The sequence below is a fragment of the Sinocyclocheilus rhinocerous genome, unplaced genomic scaffold (assembly GCF_001515625.1).
Source record: "Sinocyclocheilus rhinocerous isolate Xijiao unplaced genomic scaffold, SAMN03320098_v1.1 scaffold1619, whole genome shotgun sequence".
NCBI classification, from domain to species: Eukaryota; Metazoa; Chordata; class Actinopteri; order Cypriniformes; family Cyprinidae; genus Sinocyclocheilus; species Sinocyclocheilus rhinocerous.
The window spans coordinates 310,337-326,157 of record NW_015649446.1 but is presented as its reverse complement, the minus strand read 5'-3'; the positions used below and the strand labels follow the sequence as shown (position 1 = coordinate 326,157).

General features: G+C 37.6%; 2 protein-coding genes and 1 long non-coding RNA gene across 8 annotated transcripts in view; 1 reads left to right on the top strand and 2 right to left on the bottom strand.

Annotated features, from left to right (window-relative positions):
* Window positions 1-434: 434 nt before the first annotated feature.
* LOC107710578 (transgelin-like) lies at window positions 435-6,915 on the top strand. The gene is made up of 5 exons (XM_016515395.1): window positions 435-620; window positions 3,804-3,988; window positions 4,077-4,248; window positions 4,510-4,612; window positions 6,219-6,915. Exons 2-5 carry the CDS (start codon window positions 3,809-3,811, stop codon window positions 6,367-6,369), a joined length of 606 nt encoding a protein of 201 aa, XP_016370881.1. The 5' UTR covers window positions 435-620; window positions 3,804-3,808; the 3' UTR covers window positions 6,370-6,915.
* Window positions 630-2,531, bottom strand: LOC107710579 (uncharacterized). The gene is made up of 3 exons (XR_001636615.1): window positions 2,310-2,531; window positions 2,001-2,066; window positions 630-1,822 (listed from the first exon to the last, which is right to left on the bottom strand). It is a non-coding gene; the product is annotated as an uncharacterized LOC107710579 (long non-coding RNA).
* Window positions 6,916-12,712: 5,797 nt separating the features above from the next.
* Window positions 12,713-15,821, bottom strand: part of LOC107710577 (interleukin-13 receptor subunit alpha-2-like) — an 8,490-nt gene continuing 5,381 nt past the window's right edge. For 4 of the 6 annotated variants that reach the window (XM_016515389.1, XM_016515391.1, XM_016515390.1 and 1 more), the window contains exons 6-10: window positions 15,211-15,395; window positions 14,886-15,037; window positions 14,270-14,423; window positions 13,953-14,061; window positions 12,713-13,875 (exon numbers count right to left, since the gene is read on the bottom strand). In XM_016515389.1, coding sequence (XP_016370875.1) covers window positions 13,776-13,875; window positions 13,953-14,061; window positions 14,270-14,423; window positions 14,886-15,037; window positions 15,211-15,395 — 700 coding nt within the window. In that variant the 3' untranslated portion in view covers window positions 12,713-13,775. The remainder of the gene's footprint in view (window positions 13,876-13,952; window positions 14,062-14,269; window positions 14,424-14,885; window positions 15,038-15,210; window positions 15,396-15,821) is intronic. The other 2 variants (XR_001636614.1, XM_016515394.1) reach the window with 2 other exon arrangements.

Here is a 15,821-nt window from a genome sequence, read left to right as displayed (position 1 = left end):
ATGCATGTCTGTCTGACATTCTCTCTTTCTCTCACTTCTGTCACATTTACTGTCCCAGTTTCCCTGTCCCGTTTCATTTTGCATTCGGTTGCCATGTGTCTACTCTGTGACTTCCTGTTTCAGCAAACCTTCTAATCAGCAGCCCCATAGAAAATTGCCAAGATATTCTCATTCATGCCCGTATCATTCCTCTCGCCATCTTCCCATTGCTCTGGGCGGAGTGAAGGAGAAGGCATGTGAAGAAATTCCTCGCTCTGTCCAGACTGCTTCTTTTCCCTCTCCCAAATAAGGACGCACATTGCAATACAGGAAAATGAGAGAGGAAGGGAGGGGCAGAAATGGTGGAGAGAGAGATTTCTAAAAAAGTCATGACCTTTTATGGATGTGGTTACCTCCTCTTTTGCCTTTCTTGCTCTGTCCTTCACTCCCTCTTTCTCATGCCTGGTCTCACTCATGCTGAAGTCATTTCCATGAGGGTGGCACTCCCTGAGTTTGGACCCTAAACTCTATCATAAAGGGGAAGAGACTCTCTTTCACATAGACACACACACAGTTGTGTGCATCACAGAATACGCATTTTCATATCAAGACTACTGAGCAGGGTTTCTACACATAAACTGGTAAGTACTGTACATATAAACCTACATTTTGCTAAGTTAACATGAGTTTGAACATAAATATGTACATGCCAAGACCAAGAGCGGACAGTGAACAAGTTAGAAAGAATGACAGACCGAGAGAGTTTTAGCATTAGAGATGTTATTTAGTGGTACAAACTGACTATACCAGTGAATGACATCTGAATGAAGAAGAGCTCTCATTATTTAGATCATTCTTCAGAATACTGTTGAATGCCTCTGCCTGTTTTTACATGCTCTGTCTCTATAAACAAGTTTTTATTGGCAGTAGCTGATGATGTTGCAATTTCGTTCTTCTCCATGTCATTTCTCTTTGTCTTACACACAAACACACACTGAAACTGCATACTCCAAAACCGAATAAAAAAAATCTGGCTGCATGACGCACATGTTTTTCCCCTTCAAATGAGGGTTGTTCTTTATACTCCTCTCTCTCTCTCTCTTTCTCTCTCTCTCTCTCGAAATTCAAGTGAGAGTATAAGATCTCTGTAAAAATGCTTTTGGTTCTGAACTGAAACCAGCTCCTCTAAATGCCTCTGGTTTCCTGTGTCTGAGGACTTGGGTTTGACAAACCATAACAAATTTGAATAACACAAAGTCATTCTTAATTATTTCTTTCCATTTACCATATCAAAAGTGTTTGCTTACATACCATATCTCATTCTTACAGGATATTACTAAGAGCTGAAGAGGGAGTCTTACTGTAGCCATGATTTTGAGCCTGAAGCCAAATAGCAGATAAGATGAAAGATTGTTACGTAATTTGAGATATGAGACTCCAGGTGTGCTCATATGTTTGTGTATTTGATCTACTGCTTACAAATAAAAGAAATCCTCACCGGATGTGAACTAATTGGACTGTGAAATGCAGACAGACAGACACACACCCCTCACCTCCTCTACAAACATGGGCACAGCAGGTTGTAACTTGTCTTTTTGCATATATCACCCATAGCAGTGATGTGTACATGACAAGTGTAACCGGTCCCCCCCCCAAACTGTCACTATCACGGTCTGCGTTGTGTTATAAATGAAGAGACGGATCACGGGAACTGCTGCTAATGGAGGGTTTATTAACATGGAGCATGTAGATACTGGATGGAGTAAAGAGAAAGAGTACAACAATGAGAAATGTTTCGTTCTGTGATTTTCTTCCCACCTCTCCTCAGCGTGCTCAACGCGGTCTGAGTGAACATCACAATGATATCAAAAATACGGTGCAAGATAAATGGTTACAAGCATTTATCCAAATATATGATATAATCTTCTGCAGCATATTTTAAATCAACCATGAATTAGAATAGATGAATTGAACAAAGTGATACAACATGAATAGAAAATCAAATTAACAATAAAATATACCTGGATGGAGTAAAGAGAAAGAGTACAACAATGAGAAATGTTTTCGTTCTGTGATTTTCTTCCCACCTGGACAGATTAAACACCAATTAATCAATTAGCAAAAATCACCGTGTTCTACTGATGCACATACATATACTCAAACCGCTGTACTCAGTAATAACACTGTTAAATCCCATCCATCCACAAATAAAACACTTTCCAGTACATGTATAACACTCTTAACAATAATATTTTTGCATATTAGGTACTTCATAAAACTTCTGATAACTTTTACAAGCTTATATTGAAGAAGCACCACTAACTGCCTACCTCTCCTCAGCGTGCTCAACGCGGTCTGAGGACGCAGCGCGGGCTGAACAGAAATGACGTCACGACGTAAAATTAATATAAAACTCTTTTCCCAAAAATGACACAAATAAAGTACAAAATTAAATTATCACGTTTTCGTGAACAACTAATATAAAGTAAATACATGAAAATTGAAAGGAAGGATCATTAGTGAAATACATTAATTTAGATTGTGAGTGCACACTCTTGTTAACATCCGTCACACAAGGATGTGTACATGTGCATGAAAGCTTTGTGAATGTCTGATATTATAACAGTTTCATAGCTGTGGAATCTGAATGCACTAAACTGGAAACAATAGGAAACAGCAAGAAAACTGAAGAAAGAGTGTATGCTTTATGTGTTTGGATGTTGCAAAAGAGTCACAAATTCTGACTCTTGACTGATTAGCAAACAGGCCACAGTTTTCTTTAGATGACTTTGGGGTTGGACTTTGACAAATTTATCTTTTGAGTTTTACCTTGTCTCTCTGATTCTATCTGTGTAAGTTTGCCTATACTGTTGTGTTTGCATTTTAGTGGTGCCTGAAACAGTAATGAATTCAAATTAAGGCCTGATAAATCCAATATGGCCTAACAGCAGTTTGACACAAAAGCAGGTTTCAGCATTTCTGACACTCAGTGGTCAGCAGTTTCTGATTACGATCTGAGATGTCTGTCTTTGCCAGTTCAGAGGTTGTGTTGTGTTGTAGCTCTCTCCTCCACATCACGAGTAGACACGCCCCTTGTTGCTGATTGGCTACAAGTTTGTTTTGCTATTCGGCCCGAATCAGTTTTCTAAAGTGTTTTTGAAAAATCACATACCCTGCCTTTAAGGTTGCTCTGTTAAAGACTACACACTACAGTGAATGCAGGTTATTACCAGAGTGCATCAATATTTGCATTGAAACTTTGCATTACTGTCGAGAATGGAATTTTCATGGCAGTCACAGTTAGATACTCCTTACTTAGCTAAATCCTCTGACTACACAAATTCAGGCTTTTTAACAGTAAAACCAAACCTGCCTGAACAGATCATGCGATATCATAGCAGCTTAAAACAAAAAGAGCACAACTGCTTATTCTTGTTCAGGTTTGGTCCAGTGATAACATAATTAGAAAAAGTGAAACTGAACTCAAATCTTATTATTATTATTTTTTTAATAAAATAAAATAAAATAAAATAAAAATGTAGTTTTTTTTTATAAAATAAAAATGTAATTTTAATTTATGATACAGAATACTATATATGTTGTCCATTTTTACAACCCTCCTGCATTAAACATGAAAATGGCACTACATAATTCTAGCAATAACACTAGATGTCCTTGAGAAATTAAATGCCAATATTTAAATGATTTCAGCTAACACAATTCTAAAACTATAGTTGAATTAAACTATAAAACTGAACTAAAACTAACTCACAAAGTGGAAACTAATGAAAAATAAAAATGACTGTGTATGCATGTTTTCTCAGTCAAAATGGCAAATAAAGGTCCATCCTATGGTCTGAGTCGTGAGGTGCAGAGTAAAATTGACAAGAAGTACGATCCAGAGCTGGAGGAGCGGCTGGTGCACTGGATCATCGCTCAGTGTGGGGATTCTGTAGGAAAACCTCAGCCTGGAAAACAAGGCTTCCAGCAATGGCTTAAGGATGGATGTGTAAGCCACCACTTCCATTAAAGTCTTTGTAACACAACACAATCCTTTCATCATTTTAATCATCTCTTTTTCTGTTCTCTCTTTGTAGATTTTATGTGAGCTGATTAACAGTCTCTGTAAGGATTCAAAGCCTGTGAAAAAGATCCAAAGTTCTCCAATGGCTTTTAAACAGATGGAGCAGATCTCTCAGTTCCTTGGTGCTGCCGAACGCTATGGGGTCACCAAGTCTGACATGTTTCAAACAGTTGACCTGTGGGAGGGTGAGTGCCTGTTTTCACATGCGATCTTAGTGGATTTAGTTAATAGAAAACTGTCAACTTGACATGTCTCTTGCCTTGATTCATCTGTCTAAATTATGCCATTAAAAACAGAACTGGCATATAACAGTGTTATTTTAGCATTATTTATAAACTATTATAGAATGTATCATTATTTTGAATCAGTTTTTATTTTTATATTTTACTGCCAAAAAAGCACCATGTATTGATCTCTTTGTGATCTATATGTTTGTGTATGGGTAGGTAAGGACCTTGCTGCTGTGCAAATGACACTGCTGTCTTTGGGGAGTCTGGCTGTTACTAAGGATGACGGCTGTTACCGCGGTGACCCTAGCTGGTTCCACAAGTGAGTGTTGTTGTGGTTTCCTCTTCCTGTTCGCAAAATGAACCGGTGTTCTGACAAATAATGCTACCTATCAGATTATGATACCAACACTGTATTTATCCTACTGTAAGGGTAGGTTTAGGGTTTTGGTAGGTGTACATGTTAATAAAGCCTCACACCTTATTAATATCATGCTGGAAGCAAAATCTGATAGGTAGCACTTTTCACTATCGAATTATGCTACCATCTGTTTTAATGGGAGGTAGCAAAATCGGACAGGGTAGCACAAATCATCAGAACACCGGCTGCCATAGCGACCAAATAACAAAAACAAGCCACTGCACTGACCGTTTTGCAGTTGTGGCTTATTGTCATAGCAACATGATTACAAACACTTATTGGCCAGACATTTTTAATGTGTCCAGCATGGAATCAGCAAACACAGATAAGTGTGTGTCTCATAGAAATATGCTATTATTAATATTACAAAAGAGACAGTAGAGAGAGACAGTAGCTGCGTCCCAAATGACGCACTATACACTAATACACTATGCACTTAAACACTATGTACTTATGCACTATGTACTCAATCATGTAGTGTATGAATTATATAAGCTTATTTTGTCATTAATAATCGGAGTCTAATAGTCCCTTCCCCTTTGCTACGTAATTAAAGCTGCGACAGTTGAGTGCATGAAGTGTCCAACATTCCACACTTCGTTTTTCGGTTATTTAAGTGCATCATCCGGGTATTTAAAGCTTTTTCTTTAAGTGCATCATCCGGGTATTTAAAGTGCACTTTTTCTTTTTGGAATTTTCATGGTGAACACACTACTCACACTATTTATACTACAAAACGTCATAGAATAGTTTATAGAATGCAGTCATAGAATGCAGTTTCTTTGGTAGCTAAAGATGATACACGGGGCAACTTTTTTGAGAAATGTTGCCGGGCAACTTTCCCATTGAGAATGGGCATCAAATTTCTACCTGGATAATTTAGATCGGCTGTGGGCCCTGTGTCTCACCTGGTTGCCCATTGACAGCAACATTGCCCAGCACCATTGCTCAAAAAGTTGCCCTGTGTATATCACCTTAAGGGTGAAAGTTGCTTGAAAAAAGAGTACACTGCTGTTCAAAGGTTTGGGGGTCTGTAAGATTTTATTTTATTTTTTTTAAAGAAGTCTCTTCTCACCAAGGCTGTATTAATTTGATCAAAAATACAGTAAACAGTTTTCAGGCTTCAGTGTCACATGATCCTTCAGAAATCATTCTAATATGCCAATTTGCTGCTCAAGAAACATTTCTGATTATTATTATCAATGTTCGAAATATTTTATGTAATATTTTAGTGGAAACTGATACATTTTATTTCTCAGGATTATTTGATGAATACAAAATAATAAAAAAACAGAATTTATTTGAAATACAAATCTTTTGTAACATTATTAATGTCTTTTACTTTACTTTTACTTAATGTCTCCTTTAATGACTTTTACGTCTGAACAATTTAATGCGTAACTGTTTAATAAAAGTATTAATTTCTTTAAAAAAAAATTACTGACCCCAAACATTTTATCAGTAGAATATTTGTTTACTGAGTTATTTGTTCTCATCTTTACATCAGGAAATCCCAGGAGAACAAGAGGGAGTTCACTGAGGAGCAGCTGAAAGAAGGTCAGAATGTAATCGGCCTACAGATGGGCACTAACAAAGGGGCATCGCAGGCGGGCACAACTGGTTATGGTCGACCTCGGCAGATCTTGAACAACAAATAAAGGCCTGAAGATCCGTAATCTGTCCTTCTCAGCCCTTCAGCAGGGTGGACCAGATGTAGAGTCTCACTTAAACCTTCAGCAAACCCCAGCTGGACAATAACAATGAACAGAACACAGTGCTTAAACCAAAGTTTACAAATTCATTGTATCATTTCAAACTAAAACTGCTCTAGGTCTTTGCTTCAGAAAGCAACTATTCCCTACACATGAGCTGGTATCCTGTACATTCCATTAGAATTTCATTAGTCTGCCGTAAATTCTATTAGGGTGCAGACGGACATACATTCCATTATTCTATTTCATCCATTCCAGAGAAACGCATTCTGCTGCATTCCATGAGAACAAAATGCCTATAAGGTGAATTTGGCCTTGCACAGTCAGGTATTGTCTTGTCTTGTGTTTCTGTGGATCCAATTTATATTCTCCGCTCGATATTCATTTACTGATCTAAAATCAATATGAATCTAGGGCATTACATCAATATGCTTATACATTGTACATGAGTAACTAATAATTGATTTTGCTAATAAAATTCATTTAAATTTTGAAATCTCATTGTGTTCAGCTGTGCTCCAGCCTTTGCTTATTCTCTGCCACCGAGTGTTATGTAACAGTGCTGGCAGTTACAGATGCCAGATAACAGCTTTTCTCTCACCCTTCTGACCTCAACATATTTCTCACTTCATCTCTTTATCCATTGTGTGCTTTCTGCTTTTGATGACAAAGATTATGTTTTAGGTGTGAAAGAAAGAAAACAGAATTGAGAAGAAGAAAAAGAGTGAGAGAGAAGCAGATCTTATATCCCCTCCCCTTCCTTCCTTCTCTACATCCTGCCTTCATACTTCCTTCCTGGTCTGTCCATTACATGATTTAACAAATGTCTCTAGTGGCTCAACAAATAGCCAGAATTACATAGAAATTCCAGTGACACTCATTTTAAAACAACAACAACAACAACAACAGCCAGAACAACAAACCACAGCCTAGAAAGAAACATAACAGGAAATGTTTATGTTTATTATAACAGCAATGCTTATTATTTTTGTGGTTTTGAAGCTTAATCAACCACAATAAAAAAATTTTTTTCATGCAATTGACTTATGACCACTGTGAAAATGACAGATTCCTTAAGATTCATGTGGTTAGGGTCACATTATCTGTCCTGTGCTGCCCCCTGCTGTTATACTCAACAGACAGCAACATTCCCCATACCACCTATCTAAACCAGTCTCGAAAAATTGATTGCCTAATAAGAATGACTGGTCAGAAAAGGAGCTTTCATCATGGTTTGTAAAGTCACCAACAAAGGGTGCTGTAGCCCTTTGCTGAAAATCGACGAAGAATAAACATTTTGTTGAACTACCATTAAATCATCAACTAAATACACACTTACTGGGCTGGTGACATTTGTATACGATTGTTGATTATTTACCTGGATATTGTAATCGTGATTATTAATGGTAATTACCGTAGTATAATTTACATTAAAATACACGTGTGGTCCATCTGCATATTCTTTATGTAGAGCAGACTACACATCCAGAAGGAGTACATCAGTATGCATCAGTAAATCAATAAGTGTATTCACATTTTGAATAAATTATGCACAGTGCTAACACAGAATATACACTTTATAGCCAAAAGTACACAAACGCCCTTTTAAATAATGGTTTATTTCAGTAATTCTAATGAAAGCAAATGTTAATGTTAAAGTTGCATCATGACATTCTAGAGCTACTAACATTTTTGCAACACTTTGGAAAGATCTTTTTCTAATCCAGCATGACACACTGCCTCCAGGCATACAGTGTGCTCCCTATAGACATACATTACATGTAGAACTTAACTGGACTGCACAAAGTACAGAACAGGTAGGCCTATGTAATGGGTAAAGTTGTTTTAACACATCACGCCCACGTGCCTCCACATTTATCATAAGAGTCCTTTGTTCCTCACAAGCAAATGCGCTGAAACTTCAAAGGCAACAACCTTCAAAAACAATCTTCAAAACTACTCAGGTGCAACAGGCTTCCAATATACGCTTGAAGACGAGAGTTAACAGAGGCCAGAGACGCAAAGAGGAGAAAATACATTAGCAGGCAGAGCAAGCTCACCGTTCACGAAGTATGAGGGGAACTGACTGTCTTAAAGGGGTCATATGATGTTGCTAAAAAGAACATTATTTTGTGTATTTGGTGTAATGAAATGTGTTTATGCGGTTTACACTGATTTATAGTCGTGTCCTCTTTTGGAAGACCAAACAAAGTAGTTTCGCTTTCACAACGAAACACAGCGCGGCCGGAGGATTCGATGAATGAGTGTCCGGCGGTTGATTGGCCAGCTATCCAGTGCGTTGTGAATACCTCAAGCGTGTGAGGGAAATGTTACGCCTCTTACCATACTGTGAATGATGCCCTGTCAGGCCGGAGCAATGATTCAAAAACATGAAAACCCATTATAAACGAGGCATTCGTTGCATCCAGTGGGGACATAATTACTGATTATAATGACTTATACTGTCTTTTTATGCGTTGCGTTGCACTTGTAACACTCCAAAGAGAAAGGAAAAATTGAAATCGCATCATATGACCCCTTTAAGAAGCAGTTTAGATGGCATTTTCCATTTCATTTTGCCTCTGTATAATGCATTTAGTGTTTACAGCGGTAATCAAGGAAACAATGCATCACTGCTGTTAGTTCACCCAAAATTGAAAATTAGCCCATGATTTACTCATCCTCAGGGTATCCTAGGCAGTATCTGACATTCCTCTTTCAGACGAACACAATCGCAGTTATATTTAAAATTGTCCTGGCTCTTCCAAGCTGTATAATGGCAGTGAATGGTGCCTGTTTTTGAAACCTAAAAAACTGCATCCATCCATCATGAAACTACTCCACACGGCTTCGGGGTGTTAATAAAGGCCTTCTGACGCGAAACGATGCGTTAGTGTAAGAAAAATATCGATTTTTTTTTATTTATTAACTGTAATCTCTAGCTTTCCGGTTGCTCAATCAGGCGCGTTAACGACAAGGCGTTCGGACGTAGGCGTAGCGGAAGGCGCAAGGTAAGATGAACGCGGGAGCACAGAGGAGAAAGCAAAACAAAACACCTGTCACGAACTAGTACTACAAAGCGAAGATTCTTGATTCTTGAAGATTCCTGATGCAGGGTTGTCAAGTCCGAATTGGGCTACTTTTAAACTCTTGACATGGGTTGATTTTCCCCCAGTGGGTTAAAGGCTTGAAATGTTGCATACATTACATTTGACTGAAATGCTTGTATTGAAACATTTTGCATTCAACCTATGATAAAACTGTGCTTGATGATACGTCTTGTGAAGGAGGGCCACTGGTAGGAAGCTTTTTAGCTATGATTATGATCAATAGCCTAGGCATAGCAGTAACTATAAAATATGTATTTTCATAAGCGGGGGAAGTGGGGTTGCTGAGGGTGCTGCAGCACCCCCTGTTTTTTTCTGTGGGCAACTGTTTTAACTGTTGGGAATTTAAAAAAAAAATCGGAGTGTCTATTTTTACTAAGTGCAAATAGCCAGTCTTGTTGGCAGAGGCTGTTTACGCTAATTCTACCCACCAACGTGTGATTGGGCTAGTTAACATTACAAAAGACGGTCATTAATCGTCAGATTTAGTGGCGTAGATGGTAAAGCATGTGTCATAGGCGTACTCGACCTGGGTTCGAATCTGCCTTTTGGCGAACTTTTTTTCACCCTTTTCAAATTTCAAATGACATCAGAAAAGCATTTATTTTTAATAAAAACGAAGGAAATAATCAAAAGTTGAAAATAAAGTATCAGGTAGGGTTAGGGTAGGTGTAGGGAGGGCTTTTGCCCCAATAAGGTGGCATCCATTTAATAATTTGAATTATAATGAAAATTTACACTCAATAAGATATTATTGCATACTGTTTTATAATGTATTACAATGCTGAGGTGCAGATAATTGCCACTATTTGCAATAAGTAATTAGCAGAATATCCTGCTATTTTAACATAGTATAAATAGAATCTATAGCTATTTGCACTTAGTGTAAATAGCATCTATCGCTAAGAAAATATGCTATTTTAACTTAGTGTAAATAGCCTCTATCGTGAGAGGTCAAGGAAACCTTTCCAATGTATGTGAAATATTAATAATAATTAGATATTACATATAATTTGGTAGTAAAACAAAGAGTTGCATGTTTTATTGGTGCAAATGAGTAGTGGTGATAATTATTTTGTACAACATTTGCAACTGCTTTTTATCACTAGAAGCACCACAAAATTAAATTGTGTCATCTGTTATAGGGACTACTGAACAGACATTTAGAAGTTGATTTTAAAATGCAAAGTATTGAAAATAAAAATAAAGCTCTGTAAACACTTGCATTTTTACAACACTATAAGTGTGTCCCATCAGGTAATGAAAAGTTCTACACACACTTGTGGTCTTCATGCTCACTTGAACACTTGGACCAAATACAGGAAATACGTCATAGAAGTAGTCAAGTGGTCAAGTTCAAAGGCCGCAAGTGTGGGTATTTGGACAAGGCAATAGCCTGTCGCTGTGGGCACGTGATGATGACGCAGAAGGGCACTTCAAGAAACAGTTGTTTGGTCCCCTACACCCTTCAACCCTTCGAAGCTCTCACTCCGGAAGGTAAACCCTTTGAAGGGATTAGGGCATAGGGATGAGCCCTTCCGAATGGAACGCAGGGACAATAGAAACCGGGACTTCTAACGGCAGCTGCAGTGACACGATGACGTTACAGATTAGCGATTGGCTCTTTTACTCAGAAGGTGGGGCTTCCTTCGATAGAGCAACCTTGAGTGTTGCATTTTTCCTCCATTCACAACTATACGAGTGACACGTCTTGGGTATTCTATAGTCTTGTTTTAATTGACCAGGACAGTTATCAATAATCCATTTATTATGATCTCATGGAAATGCTAACAGCTCCATATAGCTGAGTGGCCTACTGGAAAGACAATGATTCAGAGGTCATCAGCAGCCCACCGGTATTGTGGTGGTGCAAGTTAGCTTAAGCAATTTCACTCTTTTTTTGGGGGGGGGGGGTCAGCTTGTGATATGTGTGTCGCTGTAATGGTGGAAAAAAAATTTCATCAGAAGCTTCCTTACAGAGACGGCTTCTGAGTTCTCCCGGGTCCTTGGGGTCGCTTGGAGAATTACTTTTTGGGTTTACTGGAAGAGAAGATACATCCAAAGAAAGTTTTGCTTGTAGAATTCACAATTTTTGCAATTTAGGGTTAAACAGTGATAGTAGTGATAGATAGTCTTTAATTTATTGAACACAACTCTCAAGAGTTTGATTGTGTGACTCTTGGGAGATGCCGTAGCAATATCATTACTGAGGTTCTTCAGAAGCTGTGTCTTGCATTGTTTGGGATATGGCATTCTGGAAGTACCTCTACTACAGGATATGACCAGTGCATGTATCATCTTCAGCAATCTAGTCTGCATTCATTTTTTAGTGTTGAGCTCATCAAATCATATTCACACAGGATGGTTCACCTTCGACTCATCTTGAGTGCAATTTCACTGATGTTTTTGTCTTCCACTTTCTGATGAATAGCCACCTTGTGTGTGGCTGGCATGCTTGCTGGTGGTCAAGGTTGATGTGCAGCTTTACTTGGAAATGACTTGGTTCCTTGGTTTTCCTTATTCCAGTGAATACTATAGCTCTAGGTGATTATCAAGGTTGATATTGTGAGATTGCTGAATAGAGGATTACAGTATTAATGATCTTTATCTGTTCAAGACAACTTGGTGTTTAAAAACTGAGGAGGGTGTACTTTACTGCTTCACTGATAATGTTAACTGCTATCAGTCAATTTAAATTCCATACTTAAAACAAATATGACTGTTAACTACAGTACACACACAAACCCTTAGTTATCTGAAACTGCCTTATAAGATGAATTCAATGACTCTATACTTGCTTAAGTTATAATAACAACACAAATAGGCTATTGTACAAGATTTATTTATTTATATGTATGTACAATTTTACAATTTAAACTTAGATACAAAAACAGGATGAATTTGGGTCAATTGGAGCATTTTGACCATATCAATATCAATAAGTGACCCAACCTGAATTCAATAGGATTCAAAACACTCTAACAAAGAGATATTTAGGCTATTACATTCTGCTGAACACTGTAAAAATAATTTTTGAAGTTGTAAATAAAACAAAGATGATTGAAGTATCACAGTATATAAGAAAATACAATTTCAGTCTTACTACTTTTAATGTTTAATTCAATGTTAGAAAATTTCCATTCCATTTACTTTTATTATTATTTAAAAAAATTTTTTTGGGGGGTGACATACAGGTTTGTATTGACATGAGGGTAGTTTTCATTTCTGGGAGCACTATCCCTTTAACAACTTCTTATTTCTAGGCAAGCTGAGTCATAAAGCGAGCAGGGTGTGGATACCACACTAGGATCCATCAACATTAAATCTGTAGGGTAAAAAAAGTAAGTTGGTTTACTATTGGAGGACTGCGGCTTGACAACATGTGAATGTAGAACGTTATCAAAATAACACTGCTTGTTGCCTGAGCAATAATTCTATGAAAACAGTGACTCCCCGTTTCATGGAGGTAATGCAGTGCGTCATTTGTACTATACTATGTCATGATGACCCACCCAAACATCACCATTCCAGTCACGATACATACTCACCAGGTCTAGTCAGCACAGGAAGTGATGATGACCACCATGGGGGCTTTGATGTTCTGATTAGGAACTGAACAAGAATGCTAATATGTTTTGTAACTGCTTATCTGTGCACAGTGGTGGTGTTTTACAGACTTCTTGTTGATTGTATCTATTGCAAAAACTTACACAAACAGATTATAAATTCAAGAAAATTTTTTATTTTAATAATGTATTTAAAAGTTTGCACTTTTTTCCAAAGTGTATGAATACTCTTTACTCCTGATTTCTTCATTATGTAATCAGCAGTAAAATAAACTCAAATACTGAAAGTCATACATCCAAGTGAAACCGCAAAAAAGCTGATAGAAAAATAAATCTGACAAGATCATTGGCGTTTGAAAAATCATTGATTAAATTGGCAAGATCATTGGCATTTGAAAAAAATCTATGAGTAACTTTAAGTGACACATGATATGCGTGTATCACATATTAGTACAGTGGCTTGGTAAACAAAGTAGTACATACATTAAGGTCAGTGCCGTGGTTCATTTAGGTCTCCACATATCTATTTCACAAGATTACTGGTTCTATCAGCTGTCACTTTAAATGCACTAAGGGTGTTGAAGTCTCACTTCTCAGGTTTGTTTCTCTGAGTAGTGTGCTTTTACTGCAGTTTAGAACTGCTAAAACAGTAGTTCAGCATAGCAGGTCATAGGGAGCATCACTTGAAAATAGGGCTGAGGATAGTGGGCATGGTCTTGTTGACCTTCTCCTTGTATAAAGTATAGAGGGCATCCTTTTTGTTGATTTTTTTTATGCAACTGTGGGAACAGGAATAAACATCAAAGAATCTGTAAATGCATCTGTTTATTTATAAATCTATTGGCCATATACTTACATCTTCTTTAATATCCATAATGAAAGACAGAGGATGCCAATGCCAATGACCACCAGGCCCACCAGACTGAGATATTTCCATGCTGGGATGTATCGAGTTTCCTTATCTTCTGATGGTGACAGGAGGAAAAAGTTATAAATGATCAAAACTAACATTAGAAATTTAAAATGGAAAGGACTGTTTACAATATAAGGATGATTAACCATACGAATTTTCAAGAGCATGTTAACTATCTTTAAATATTCATAAACACATGTCAATTATAAATGTTTCGGAAGATCAGAATGACTGAAAACTCTTAAATCGGTAGCTCTAACCTGTACACTTTGTTTGGCTCCAGTCACTCCAAATTCCTCCATCAGCGCAGTACATGTTCACCTTTGATCTGATTCGAAAGCAAGTTTTCTGACTTTCTACCCCTCTCAGAAGGCCATAAGATGTGTCCACTAAATTCTGAAAAACCATCCTTTCCTAAAGGGGAAAAATAAAGACAACATGGGTGCTTTTGACAGACTGAATTCCTGCTCTTTTTGATGTTTGTATTGGCACACTACCTAAAGCAAATCTTGGTTTAACAGTGCATGCCAAGATTCAGAATGAAATACAAGTGAATGGCAGTTGTTCATGTAGACAAGTGTTGTTTACAATTACTGGATGTTACAAAGCTATAAAAAACTTTGTCATCAGTGTTCCCCAGTCCATCTCCTGAAGGCATTTCGGATGTTTCCCTTATCTAATATGTCTGATTCTTATCAGCCAATTAGTACTCTATAATCAGAATTGCATGTGTAAAATGTGAGGCACCTAAAATATGCAGCAACAAAAAGGGTTTGCAAAATAGAGCTGAGGACAACGTTTATTTTTCACTGTGACATTTATTTTTGATTTGAATGATCTAACTGCACTGGACAGAAGAAATAAAGATTAAAATACCTGCTTTTCTTTGCCATTTTCCATCGCAGTGCTGCTTTCCACCTCATATTCCAAGCAGTGTTCTGGCACCCGACCACTAGGTGGTGACCAATCTAACTTCAAACCTCCATCAGTCTCCGAGACATGCACAGAGGAGACCACGGCTGGTTTTACTGCCCAGAGAAAGAAAGTGAGAAGAAAATGAGGAATACGTTCTTTAAATGCACTTTACTATTGAGTCAGACCAGGTGCTTATTCTGTATATGTCCCTAGTTAGCCAAGTTTGCAGTTTCTAGACTTATTGTGTGAGATTTATTCTGACAAGTATAAAGCATTGTGTAGTTACCATGGTTTTGGACCTCAATAGAAAAGTAGGCCGTTCTCAGACTTCCTGCTGGAGAGGATCCATTTACACATAAATTAAACTTGGAGAACTCCAAGAGTGATTCTCGAGGAAACCTGCATCCCCTTTGACCCTCAGGTAATACGATGTATTCTGGACATTCCTTTGTTTCATCCATTTCCCTGTGCCTGGAAAAACAGATACACATTTACTCATCAAGTTAAGTCATTAAGTGCACTTATTTTATTATTCAAAATGTGGAATGTCAACGTAAAACTGATTTGTTCGTTTTTATGTGCATCATTAGAAAGAAAATGATGCATGCTATTGACCTCTGCAAGAAATGATGCCTATATTCAGAGTATGAATAGATGTTTGGGTTATAAATGGTATTTTGACATCAAATTGAAGATTCTGTTTTATTGTGACCTGTTACATAGATTTACAGAAAGAACTAGACGCTGACTCGTTCCAGGCAGCTAAGCAGTTCTGTCTTGACCTGTAGTGCAGTGGAATGCAGCGATCAGATCCTAGTGGATCAAAACCATGGCTTATGTTAAACTTTGCCAAAAGTAACTGTGTACACTGCATACTCTAGTGAGCATAGCGTTTCA